The 13180-nt window shown below is 44.6% G+C and overlaps 1 protein-coding gene across 2 annotated transcripts in view; it reads left to right on the plus strand.

The window, feature by feature from the left end:
• CPS1 (carbamoyl-phosphate synthase 1) overlaps positions 1-12785 on the plus strand; it is a 48537-nt gene extending 35752 nt beyond the window's left edge. For both annotated transcript variants that reach the window (XM_075607194.1, XM_075607195.1), the window contains exons 28-38: positions 1366-1441; positions 2405-2482; positions 2831-2938; positions 4487-4576; positions 6564-6734; positions 6818-6892; positions 8982-9080; positions 9864-9923; positions 10033-10142; positions 10922-11051; positions 11668-12785. In XM_075607194.1, coding sequence (XP_075463309.1) covers positions 1366-1441; positions 2405-2482; positions 2831-2938; positions 4487-4576; positions 6564-6734; positions 6818-6892; positions 8982-9080; positions 9864-9923; positions 10033-10142; positions 10922-11051; positions 11668-11766 — 1096 coding nt within the window. In that variant the 3' untranslated portion in view covers positions 11767-12785. The remainder of the gene's footprint in view (positions 1-1365; positions 1442-2404; positions 2483-2830; positions 2939-4486; positions 4577-6563; positions 6735-6817; positions 6893-8981; positions 9081-9863; positions 9924-10032; positions 10143-10921; positions 11052-11667) is intronic.
• Positions 12786-13180: the final 395 nt, after the last annotated feature.

A 13180-nucleotide genomic window follows, 5' to 3' on the forward strand; every position in this document is an offset into this window, starting at 1 on the left:
AAGTCTAGTGATTCATACACATTCATGGTGAGATCATCTTTAGATGTTTGAGAGCAAAACCTGAAGATTACCTAAGGTCGCGTCCATATTCCGCGCAAACAAAATGCAGCTGATCTATGGGGCCGGCCATAGTGCGCACGCGAGGAAGCGCGACGGAGCGGCAGATTCTTCAGCCGGCAACATTTTTTTTATTTGGTTGCGCAACGGGGGATCACGTGCGCGGTTCAGCCAATGAGGGCGAACCGCTCACGTGACGTCACGGCCCGCCTCCCCATCACGCACGTCATAAAAATCCTACAGGCCACGGATCGTTCCAGCTACAGGCGCGCGCGATGCCATGTGCTCCGTCGCACGCTTCTACTACATCTGAGGCCTAAAAGAATGGTTACTCTGCCTATGCCATATTCATTCATGGTCAAGATAAATCAGACACCAGAGATAAATATGTAAGTTTTGCACCAACATATAAAAGTGTTTGTCCATTCCACTTTACAACAGCATTTGGACCGGTATAAGGTCCAGTATGAAGCTATCATAGCTGAACAGATAAATGGATTCAATTTTTTGGTGTCAAAGAAATCAGTAAAGCAACAAGCAGAGTCTCAATTAAAACGATTTGAAGTCTCACAAAACTACAATTCTTTACCATTAGTCCATCTCTTTGGCTGCAGTAACTAATGAAGTATAATCTATATATTTATATATAAAAGATTGAAAGTTTGGTTGTGTGTGGGTTTGTGCACACGCTGTGATTGGCCTGCAGGGTGGGGTGATGTCAGCAACACTGCTACGCACGCCCTCACCCTCACAGCCTCCTCACATCGCGTGAGAGCCACACGCCGTGCACCCATACTGTCCTGACCTGCCTCAGCCAAAGCCGCCTCACCTGCAGCCGCACTGCCGCCTCACCTCCACTCACCACCCCCTCACCCAAACTACCCCCGGCGCACCTCAGCCAAAGCCGGCGCTTCTCACCTCTCCGCAACCTCCTCAGCCGCCGCATCAGAAAAACAACCCCCCCGCACGCCTCACCCAAACCGGGCTCTTCTCACCTCCACATGCGCTGCCAGCACCCGGCCGCCGGCGACTCCGCTACGCAACCTCCCCAGCCGCCCCATCAGCAAAACTACCCCCCCCGCCTCACCCACCCACCGGCTCCCACCCACCCACTGACACCCACCCTCCCACTCACCCACCCTCAATCCCACTCACCCTCCCTCCCACTCACCCACCCACAATCTCACAAGTTACTGCGAGATAGTCACAGATTTTGGCAAATGGTCTAAAACCGGCACCTGCATCTGCAGTACAAAAAGTCGACATCCCCATAGTCAGAAAGGAAATGGACCCCTACCTTTCTTTCAGTGGCTCAGCAATGAATGTAGTGTACGGAGAAGAAGAGTTGAAGACCTTCCTAGCTGAAGCCACACGAGTCTCACAGGTAATGTACCTTTTTGATCCTGTCTTTCTGACCCAGGCTACATACTGAGCACGAGACAATATTACTCTTTGTATGTGCAGAATTCTGTGCAGCAAAACAATACATAAACTGACCACATATACAATACATATATAGACTTGAGCTCCTGTGCTGCCAAAGCTTCCTGCAATATTTATATATTTACAATATTATCTATCAATCCATTTTTATGATACCTGAACATAAATTACTGCATGGCACTCTGGCAGTGACAGGCATTAAACCTATGTCAACTTTTGGGTTGCATGCCTTGCTTTTCACATTGCTCCCTCCTTTTGGTACGAGCGGGGTGTTATGCATTTAAAGTGCATTTAGTTGGGCATCGATGAAAGCTTCTGGCGTTCCCGTTTAAATGCCCTCAGGGCAGTAAGGAGGAAGGATGCGTATTTACATGGAAGCGGGTTTGATCTGTGAGAGAGAGTAATACTGTTGCACTCACAGCTGCAGGAGTCTGAGAGCAACTATTGTGAGGATCAGCTGAAATCTTGGAGAGCAGCTTCCCCATATGGTGCTGTACGGCTCCCGGAGGAGTCTATTCTGAGGACCTCTGCGTCCCTCCTTCCCCAAATCACTGTTTAGAGGCAGATGCCTTATTAAGAATAAAATCCTTTCTTTAGGATCCGGACAGAGAAAGTAGAATAATGTTTGAAAGAAAGAAAACAAAAATATTTGATTTGTACGGTATTAGTAAAAAAAAAAACACAACATTTTTAAAACTCTCAAATGTCCCTCTTACTCTATACCAATTAATAGGCACAGATAATTGCCTGCCCCAAACAACTTACAATCCTCTGTGAAATACCTGAGCCAAATGAGAATACAGTACCATAAAACAGAGCATCAAAGAGGTTGAGCACCCTGACTCTAGTAGCGAGGGTGTCCAGGAAAACGTGGCTTTAGTGTCTCCCATTCTTGTTGTGACAGGAACACCCAGTGGTGATCACCAAGTTCATTGAAGGAGCACGCGAGGTGGAGATGGATGCTGTTGCCAAGGAAGGACGTGTAAGTTTGTATCTATTTTTCAGCCAACCTGGTAAGCAGTACACAACACAAACATGCTGTGGCTATATGGAATGGTGAGGTGCTCTCTCTATGCATGTGCTGTAGTCACAGATCTAGCATACTCACTGTGGTCAACTATGTTTTTAATATCAATGCTACAGTTTAACTTCCCCTGTACTGTCTGCTCTGTAAGGTAATCTGTACACATTTGGCGCTGTGTTAATAAAAAATATCAATGCATTATTTATTTCTTCCCGTTGTTTATCCATCATAGTGTATGGAGTAAACGTGGATATTTATTCTGCATGTTTATTCACTGTGCATTCCCGTGTCCGCCCTTCCCTGCAGGTCATATCTCATGCTATTTCTGAGCACGTGGAAGATGCTGGAGTTCATTCTGGGGACGCCACTCTGATGATCCCCACACAGAATATCAGCCAGGGGGCGCTGGAGAAGGTGACACTTTGAGCCACATCGAAACTTTGAATATGCCGTCAAACCCTCCTAACCGTTCTAGAGATTATTTTAGTTCCATTCAATTTGAATGGAGCTGAAATCTTCTCCAGCACAAGGAAGATGGCTTATTGAATGGGCGCCCAAAACGTATTTGTAGCTTCCAGATTTGATGGCAATATGTTGATGCCATTTAAACTCAGAAGCCTCCATTGATAACTTCCTGGAGTATCTTCGATCCATTATATAAACCATATAAAACCATTATCTCTACCAATGTCGAACATCCCGTTGGAACCAACGTCAGAGTCAGAAACGTTGGGTGGAAATAATGATTCCCGAATGTATTTGCTTTGATAATGCCCTTTGATTTGAATACATGGTGCAGTGTATTTTTTTGACTATGCTATTATTACACGGGGGCGGGGGGGTTCTTCTACTTACACCTCGCTTCTTACACTGTGATATATCCGAGTTCAGGGTGTATCAGTTCAGCTCGCACGATCGGAACAATAACATGGTTTCCAATGAACCATGTTAGGTTGCCATTTCTTGTGGCGGCAAAGTACAGCGTTGTCGCTGCTAAATGTTGCCGCTACATCCGAAATTGTTTTTGTGGGGCGGCAGTCGCGTCACGTGAGCTGGTTCAGCTTACCAGCTCCGTGACATGTTGGCCTCGCCCCCAAACACCGCAACCCGGCTCCTGCAGCCTGAACACAGATCGCTGGGCTGCAGGAGCGTGCGGTGGAGGCGCGCACAGGAGCACGCAGGCGCAGCACGCACCGTGAACTCGACCTTGTTACCCAAGCTGCTTACGAGCTGCTTTTCCCTTCAGGCTTTGAGCTTCTGTTTAAAGTAAAAGCCTTGACCATGTCACACAGCTCAACCATTTGTGTATTAGGTAATAACAATGATAATGTATTTGCACAGCTTCAGATAGACAAAATAATAACAGGAATAATGATCAGCAAATTATATATTGTGAGACCAGGCAACTGAATACTAATTTGAACCGCTGCTCTGGACTGTACTCACCATAGCTCTGCTCTGCGTTGGTTTGCAGCCTCCGGGATTCACTCTTGTTCCATTGTTTCACAGAGAGACTGGTTAACAAGCTGCTTTTAGTTTCCCATCAAATATTTTATTATGAAATCTGGAGTTTTACGCGTTGGACACATATTGATGTATTTGGGGTGGCCTTGTAAAAATGACCAACTTTGTTATTTAAATAAAAAAACAACTACATAACTCGCCCCTAATTTCTCCAAGTTTGGAATCACTGTGGGATTAGTTCATCAATTAGGTAGAAGCTCATAATCAGCACCTAAAGACAGCAGCATGAATTGTATTCTCCACCGTATTGGCTGATGTGCTTCCTGAGGTTAGACTTTTGGTTCTCAATTGGCAAAGCCATTTAACAGCTTAATTATTAGGACATCATTTGTTTGGAGAGGGTATTATCTGCACGAGGGTCATCACGTCTCCATTAAATACTGCCTACATATAGATAAGTGGAGCCACAGCGTTGACGTCCTTTTCCCTCTGGTGCAGGTGAAAATTGCTACCAAGAAGATTGCGAACGCGTTTGCTATTTCTGGACCCTTCAACGTGCAGTTCCTGGTCAGAGGAAACGATGTGCTGGTAAGATCCTGGCTGTGACGTGCAGGATACCAAGCTCGGGTCTTCGACTGAGTTCCATTCTGAACAAAAGAACACACCCTGCTTTGTAATACTGCCAAGTGTGGGGCCAGTTAGAGTGATGCCACCCCACACAGGTGGCACCTTCCTTCTCACTTGTCCTAAACATATACATGTCTGTGTCTTTACAGTGGTTCTTCTTAGTGAAAATGTGTTGAGATTGCTGTTATAAAACCAGGACTGACTTAACATACCCCTTGTGTTTGAGCTGCATTTGAATGTAATAGCGATGAGTCACTATGTATGAGTGGTTGGCTCTACTTGGGTAACTCTTTATTGCAGGGTTTCACTACTCCAGTCCTCCAGACCCCCCCCCCCCCACCTCACAGATCAGCTTTATCAGCTTATCAGGATATCCCTGCTTCAGCACAGGTGGCTCAATCAGTAGCTCAGTCAAAGACTAAGCCACTGATTTTAGCCGCCTGTGCTCAAACAGGGACTTATTGAGCCACCTGTGCTGAAGCATGGATATCCTCAAAACCTGACCGGTTAGGGGGTGTTGAGTATTGGAGTTGAGAACCCCTGCTCTATTGGGTTTGTCCTCCAGAACTTTGTTAAGAATCCTCAGGATGAAGGAGTTCAAGTAAATAAAATACAGAATTAGTGACAGTAAAGCAAAACTCACCCTCAAAAACTCTGTCATTAAGTTTATCCCTTGTCTTCCTTGCAACCAAATAGGACCAGCTGGTGGAGAATGGCTGAAGCCACCTCTGCCACCATTTCATTTTTAGGGTTTAGCCATTGGCCTGCTGATCAATGAAATAGGCTCATCTGGGCCAGATCTTAGAATTTGGGATGATTGTCTCAAGACACCTATGAACCCACTACCTAAATTTAAGGGGGAACTTCTGAAAGTTGAGTCTTTCATAGCAGTCATTCCAATTTTCAAAGCTTGCCCGGACATTTCCAGTAATCAGGAATTAGGTTGCAGTCCCTGTTCATACTGTATTTAACCATATTGTTGTTTTTTTGTTTTTTAAACGTACCCTTCTTACCCTTTCCAATGCTTTGTTATTTATTTATTTTTATTCTAATGCTCCGTTCTGGAGATATAAGCATTTGAAATATTAATTGTCTGCGAGGTTAACATGGAGCTCTCCCCAGGGCCCAGCGCAGCTTAACGGTGAACATGGTGACATTGTCATTTGCTGTATGCTATACGGCAGAGGTTTTTTGTCACTTTTTTTACCCTTATTTAAGGTGTGGTTGAAACCCATCCCAGCTTCAAATTGCCACGCCAGTATAACCAGCCTCACACGTATGAGACCCAAAAGGTCAAAACATCTGTCTGGGAGTGTGTATACTGGCCATGCACGTTAACCCAGGCTGTGCTGAAAAGCTGTGTAATGCGCCAGGCATACATTTAGAGGGGTCCACGTCAAAATGGATTTGAAGCAAAAGGTTACCCTGTGTGCTCATTTGCATATCATTTCCCAGAATCCCTTGCTGCAGTGGCAGCCTTTTGGGATAATTCTTAGGATCCCAGTCCAATTTCTTCCGGGACCCCTTCCACATTTCTTCCTCCTCGTGTTTCTGCTGCAGCACACAGCTGTATGTGGGCTGCCTGCATAACACCATCCTCTCTGTTCTCCGTCACTGCGCTATTGATATGTCAGTCACTGTTCTACGAGCAGCTTGACAAGGCATTGATAAGAAAAGAGCCCCTATCAGCCTGTATAATACAGTAATACCAGGGTGCTGTCACCGAGAGAACGTATCACCTGTCAGGATGTGCGTTGGTGTTACACACAGATCAGGATGTATGGCACGGTTATAAGGGGACTTGCTTGATATAGTATGGGGGGTGTTAATTAAAGGTCCAGCCTCTCTCTCTCTCAATTTTGAAAGAAGTTGCCCTTTCCATTTCTACATTGATCAAATATTGCATTGGAGATGCACATGGTAACTTTGGCTTGTGTTTTTCCCTCAGGTGATTGAATGTAACCTACGTGCCTCCCGATCCTTCCCCTTCGTGTCCAAGACCCTGGGAGTTGATTTTATCGACGTGGCCACCAAAGTAATGATCAAGGAGAAAGTGGACGAGGCTCTTCTCCCGACCCTGGAGAGCCCCATCATCCCTGCAGACTATGTTGGAATCAAGGTACCTTTCCTCCAACGCAACCAGGACGGGAGGGGAAAATAAGGGAAACTGGGTTCACTGATCAGTGTTGCATTGTTCATTAGGCTCCCATGTTCTCCTGGCCCCGCCTCCGAGGAGCTGACCCAGTCCTGCGCTGTGAGATGGCATCCACTGGCGAGGTAACGTTATCTTCTTACGACTGCTGTGAGTTTCTGAATTACCTTGACTTAGGTCTTAAAAGGTGATGATAAAAAAAAAAGAACGCTATCTTCAAACCCACCTCCTTAACAAAGCATATGGGCAGATCCGAGGCTGATACTATACACTTCATACAGTACATTGACCTTTGCCCCTTGCAGACGCACTTACCAGAACGCCCTGCTACTGTCCCTGTACGTTCTTCCTACTTACCACTTAAATTGTGAGCTCTTCGGGGCAGGGACTCCTTTTCCTCATGTTACTTTTATGCCTGAAGCACTTATTCCCATTATGTGTTATTTGTATTATTTGTTATTATATATTATTATGTCGCGTGTATTACTGCTGTGAAGCGCCATGTACATTAATGGCACTATATAAAGATATACATCCATACACACACTTACTTTCTAAATACAGTACGTCGCCAGCATCTTCCACAATTCAGTACAATGGGCTAAAAAAATTAGTAGTATTACTGTATATACAACACTTACCCTGTATACACAGGCATATACTTACAAAAGGTAAAGAGGTTTCTAATCCAATGAGCCTAAAGTCTACACCAGGAGTGGCCAACTCCAGTCCTCAAGGGAAAGGGGTTTTCAGGGTATCCCTGCTTCAGCACAGGTGGCTCAGTCATTACGATTAAGCCACTGATTGAGCCATCTGTGCTGAAGCTGGTATATCCTGAAAACCTGACCTGTTAGTGGACCTTGAGGACTAGAGTTGGCCACTCCTGGTCTACATGTTTATCAGGATTATTTCTATTTCATTTAGAAATAGTTTAGTCTGTTTTGTTTCATTCTGGTCACTTTACCACAAGACAATTAAAATGAGTCTGCTGGAGGGACATTGCAGTAAGGCTGAGGCCATAGAGGGGGAAGCCGCGCTCCTCCGCGCTGACGCTGAGGCTCGCCTGCATGGTCAGGAGCGATTCCATGGACTGGCAGGCGAGCCAGCGTGCGCGATCGGGAAGCGGGGCAGTGATGTCGCTGGGCCAATAGCCCACGAAGCGTCAACGTCACGTCATAACGCTGCTTCGCGCTGATTGGGTGTTTTCAGCCGACAGCGCACTGAGAAACAGGTTCTGCTGTCGGCTGAAAATCCCAGCGCCTCAGCACGCCTGCGGACGGTCGCGGGAGCCCCCTCTCAAGACATCCTCATTGAGGATGACGGGGCTCATCGCGGAGCTCATCGCGGCTCCCCCCTTGTACCAACATTTCAACCCATACAGTTCTTCTTCAGAGCAATTAAACGTATTAGTGTGTAACACACGTGGATACAGTATCAGAAGTATGATTATCTTCTGGGCCTGCAGGCTGATAGAAGATATCTTAAAGAAAACTCACCGTTCCATCCTGGGTGATTTCGAGAAGAATTAGTTCAACTCAGTGCTGCTGTCAGGGACACATTACAATCCCTTCCAGCATTGAAATGGGTAATCAAAAGAAATAAGTCACGGAGGGCTTTGTTGCCACTGGAGCTGCCCATAGACTGACCAAAGGACAGTGAGGCCATTCAGACTAAAATAGAACCTCAGGCTTTGAGGACACAGAGTTACCAACGTTGCTGTACAATGCAGAGCATTGTGGTCTTGTTTTGCACACAGTGCAGATACAGAGGGACCATGATGTTTAAATAGGCTTTAAATTATAGGGATTACAAGATGTGTGTTAACACAGAGTTCAAGTTATTTTTTTAGGAGCAACTCCACTTTACATACATATATTTGTATTATTTTTTTTTAGGCTAAGAAAATGTACCGCAAAGACTAAATATTTTCTTTCCACTTCTCTCAGTCACAATTATATCTGATTTAAGGGCCGCGGCCCGTTTGCCATTTCTTGTAGCATTTTATTAAGGTAATTCCGCATCATTCTGACACAAAAAGTGATAGATAAATAGCTGCAATAGAAATATTTCCAATGTATGTCTACAGCTGTTCAGTAAATGAAACCCTAAATAGCAATTAATATATCTTTCAGATTGTGACACTTTGCCTAAACCAAACTGATATGTTTACAACGCATGCGTACTGTATCTCTGCCTTTTTAATATCCTACTAAGGTGGCCTGCTTTGGAGAGAACATCTACACCGCGTTCCTGAAGGCTATGATCTCCACTGGCTTCAAACTACCCCAGAAGGGAATTCTGATTGGAATCCAGGTTAGGGATAAAGTGTCCTCCTCTATTCATTGTTTACCGGTGTATCGACTGAGGAGATAAGAGGGGGTACAACCTCTATACTATACTACAATACTCTAAAGACGCTTGCTCTGTCGCAATGCTCCCTTAATGGGTCTGCATGTGGGTACAGATGCACGGTGGTTATGGTGATGATAAGCACTACAAATGCCTCATTCAACTACATGATTTGTCCGCCCTCCAAATAACCCAAGTCCACATTAAATTGTGTGTTTGTGTCCAAAGCTGCCAATGTCTCCTCTCCAGCCCTCCTGCAAAAGGGCGGGCGCAGTGTTGGAGTGATAACACATAGCACATTATATTTCATAACTGTGGGTGGAGTTTGTAGTAAAGGATATACCAGTTCAGGGGTCTCCAAACTCCGTCCTCAAGAGCCGCCACCAGGCCAGCTTTTATGGATATCCGTGTTTCAGCACAGTTGGCTCAATCAGTGGCTCAGTTGAAAGAGATTAGCAATGCGTTCTGTATTTGCTTATTATCATGTAAGGGGCGGTAATTATAAGATCCCGTCTCATTTAGTCTTCCAATATAGGTTTCATCTATGGCCCTTTCTCCAAAAACAAACGTTTATATTATTAATTCTTTAGTGGCTCTGCGGTCTCTATCGGTCTGGGTACCCAGGACAAACTGCATTTGTTTAATCTATCACCTGCAGCTCTAATTGTCCTTCCAAAGACACCGTACTAGTTGTTATCTGTGCAGTGTACACTGCGTGTTTGTAACACTTTACCTCTTCTTTTGCAGCATTCATTCCGGCCCCACTTCCTCAGCACAGCCCATCAGCTTAAGGAGGAAGGATTCAAGGTACATCCTCAGCAGCCGATCAATCATAAATAGTCTTTGCATAATTGGTACTATCTGTGTAAAATCCCATATACCATAAATACCTTGGATTCCATTTTGTTTTCCCCAGCTCTATGCTACAGAGGCCACTGCAGACTGGCTCAACGCTAATGATGTTCAAGCCACACCTGTTGCTTGGCCGTCCCAGGGACAGAACAGCAGCAATCCCTCCATCAACAAGTAAGCCACAAGGGAACCGCAAGGGAGACAAAACGAATCACTTTCCAAAAGCAAACCGCGTGGAATCTGACTGCAGTCCTTAAAGGGTTAAAGCCCTGAACATGTAGCAATCTGTAGTGGTTGAAAGCTCCCTAAATGGAAAGATCTGCATCAAATCAACATTGCAGGTTTGGGAGGAAAAACATCTTCCATCACACCCCAACCCCTCATAAGTGCACCTGTTGTGCTGTTTAAAGATACGTAGCGACCTACCTGTGAATGTTATCTTGCACATTGCCCAACCTGCAGCCCTCTAACCCAGGGGTGCGCAAACTTTCCCCCCCCCTGTGCCCCTCTGCCTGCTCTCCCCCCACGATCCTGCCCCCCTCCTGACCTTGTCTTCCGCATCAAATGACGCAGCGGGGTCACGTAACCCCACAACATCATTTGACGCATGGCAACGAGTCGCCGAAAACAAGGTAAGGGAAGTTGCAGAGGCCTCGTGAGATCCCCAGGCATTTAATTTAAATGCCTTCGGGAAGAGCGCGGGACCTCTGCAACTGCTGCGCCCCCACTGGAAAATCTACAGCTCCCCCTCTAACCAACAGTAATAACCAACAGGAGAGTCCATCTATTACTTGGATTATGTGGGCAACAATTAGTAATTTGCTCATAACTTCTATCAGCATGCACAATGTAATAACAAATGATACTTTGTGGCTCAGGCCGTCTTGTGTCATGCCGCACTCACTCGGTACATGTCACCTACATCATGCTCATAAACTCTGTTCCTCGCACAGGTTGATCAAAGATGGCAATATTGACATGGTGATCAACCTCCCGAACAGCAACACCAAGTATGTGCGCGATAACTTTGTGATCCGGAGGACTGCGGTGGACAGTGGCATCGCCCTGCTTACCAACTTTCAGGTAGGATCTCCCTTCCCCACACCGACACCCACAGAGGTGAAAGAGTTTCTCATATGTTTGAGATACAGAAGGCATCTATCTGTTCCTTCTACACATTTATCAATGACTTCACCGACTTGAGGGGTACATATCTCTCACCGCCTCCTAATACACAGGCATCAATGACACGTTCCTATCATCCCCTCCTAATAAGCAGACATGGGGACACGTCACTCTCACTTCCCACAGAGATATAGGCTACACACTGTAAGCCTTTCACCCCTCACAGTATGGGTACATAAGGCCTATATGCTCCCTCTAAATGGTTTCTTTCTTTTGCATGCTTGGGTATTTTGTTATTAAATTGAAAACAGTTGATCAATATTATTCCAAAATGCAGGTAAAGGAAGAGCACTGAAAAAAATAAATGGTAATAATTGGGTTATCCCTCAAGCTCCAGTAATTGAGAAATGAAATCAATAAAACGCACGGTGCCATTAACATCTCAACTTTATAAAGGTTTGCAAGTCAACCAAACAGCCCAAAATTCACATTTCCAGCAGGAAGTTTGCGAAAGTGTAAATCATTATATTTCCTGTAATTGGTCAACATCGTCTACCTTACCTGTATCTTCTAGGTGGTAAAACTCTTTGCCGAGGCCATTAAATACTCCGGAGACCTGGACACCAAGAGCCTTTTCCATTACAGACAGTTCGGGGCTGGCAAATCGGTATAGAAAACCAGAGCTCTCGCCGAGCAGCGTTCCCCGGGGACCAGACCAGTTTACCATATGAAGCCCTTTGCGTTGCCTTCTGTTCACTGTAATCTTTGCGCCTAAGTTTGTCAGGAGAATGTAATTGTTCGTTTCATTAGGTTTGTGCAGCTAAACTGTTAAATCCAACTCGTTTTAATTTGTTTTCGTAACGGAAATCTGTCAAGTAATTCATATACAGGTATTTACATATATAAATATATATACTTAGTTAAGTTATGGCGGGTAAAAAAAAAAGTGACAAAAACCCTCCACTGTAAAGCGTATAGCAAATGGAAATATTACTGTGTGCTCATTTAGACAGGTCTGCAACCCTGCCTTTCACCATTATCACCCTCCACTGCAGCAAGGGATTCTGGGAAATAACATGCAAATGAGCACACAGTGCCACCTTTTGCTTCAAAACCATTTAACATGGTCCCCTCTAAGCTTAAGCTTGCTGCATTTCACAGCTTTAAGCACAGCCAGGGTTAAGATGCATAGCCAGTAAACCCACTCACAGACAGCCGTTTCGACCTTAGTGGGTCTCCTCAGTGTGGGGTTGGTTATACTGGCTTTGCAAAATGAAGCAGGGATAGGTTTCACCACAATTAGTAAAGTTATGGTGGGTAAAAAAAGTGACAAAACCCCTCCACAGTAAAGCATATAGCAAATGGAAATATTACTGTGTGCTCATTTGCATGTCTTAGGCAGGTCTGCAACCCCCGCCTTTCACTATATATGTGTAAATACCTGTACATTAATTACGTGACACATATATATATATATAGCTTTAATTAAATACTATTTTATATGGTATATATTCATTGCTAGTTTCGTAATTGCATCTCAGATTTCAATGACATTTTACAGTCTAAATTGGCCTCATTTCTCTTTATAGATTTTTTACCTCTTGACTTTGACTACAAAGATCCCAATAAATGATTCCATATAAATGACCTCCCTGCAAGGTCACTGTAATTAAAGATATTTGGATACATGGATTCCCGGTCTTTATTTTATGCTTTCACTAAAATAGATTTTACTCCGTGGGTAAGGAGAATAGAGTGAGGAGCTTCGTATCTACAAGGCGAAAGTGAAAAATAAAACCATTGGGGCTTTTAAAATGGGAGCGCTCAAATGTACAAATGGTTTAATTATAAATAAAAGACCTAGTTTCTTAAAAAATATATCAGATGCAATTCAACATGTCTACTAGTTTGTAATAAGATTTTTACCCGCACATTAAGTTACGTTGGGTATAAAAGTGACAGAAACCCTTCACCGTATAGTGCATAGCAAATACAAATATCACATACAGTATGAACACATTCACAACTCAGAAATGTGTGACATTGTGTGCTTATTTGCATGTCATTTCCCAGAATCCCTTGCTGCA

Source organism: Ascaphus truei, chromosome 7, assembly GCF_040206685.1.
Source record: "Ascaphus truei isolate aAscTru1 chromosome 7, aAscTru1.hap1, whole genome shotgun sequence".
Classification (NCBI taxonomy): Eukaryota; Metazoa; Chordata; class Amphibia; order Anura; family Ascaphidae; genus Ascaphus; species Ascaphus truei.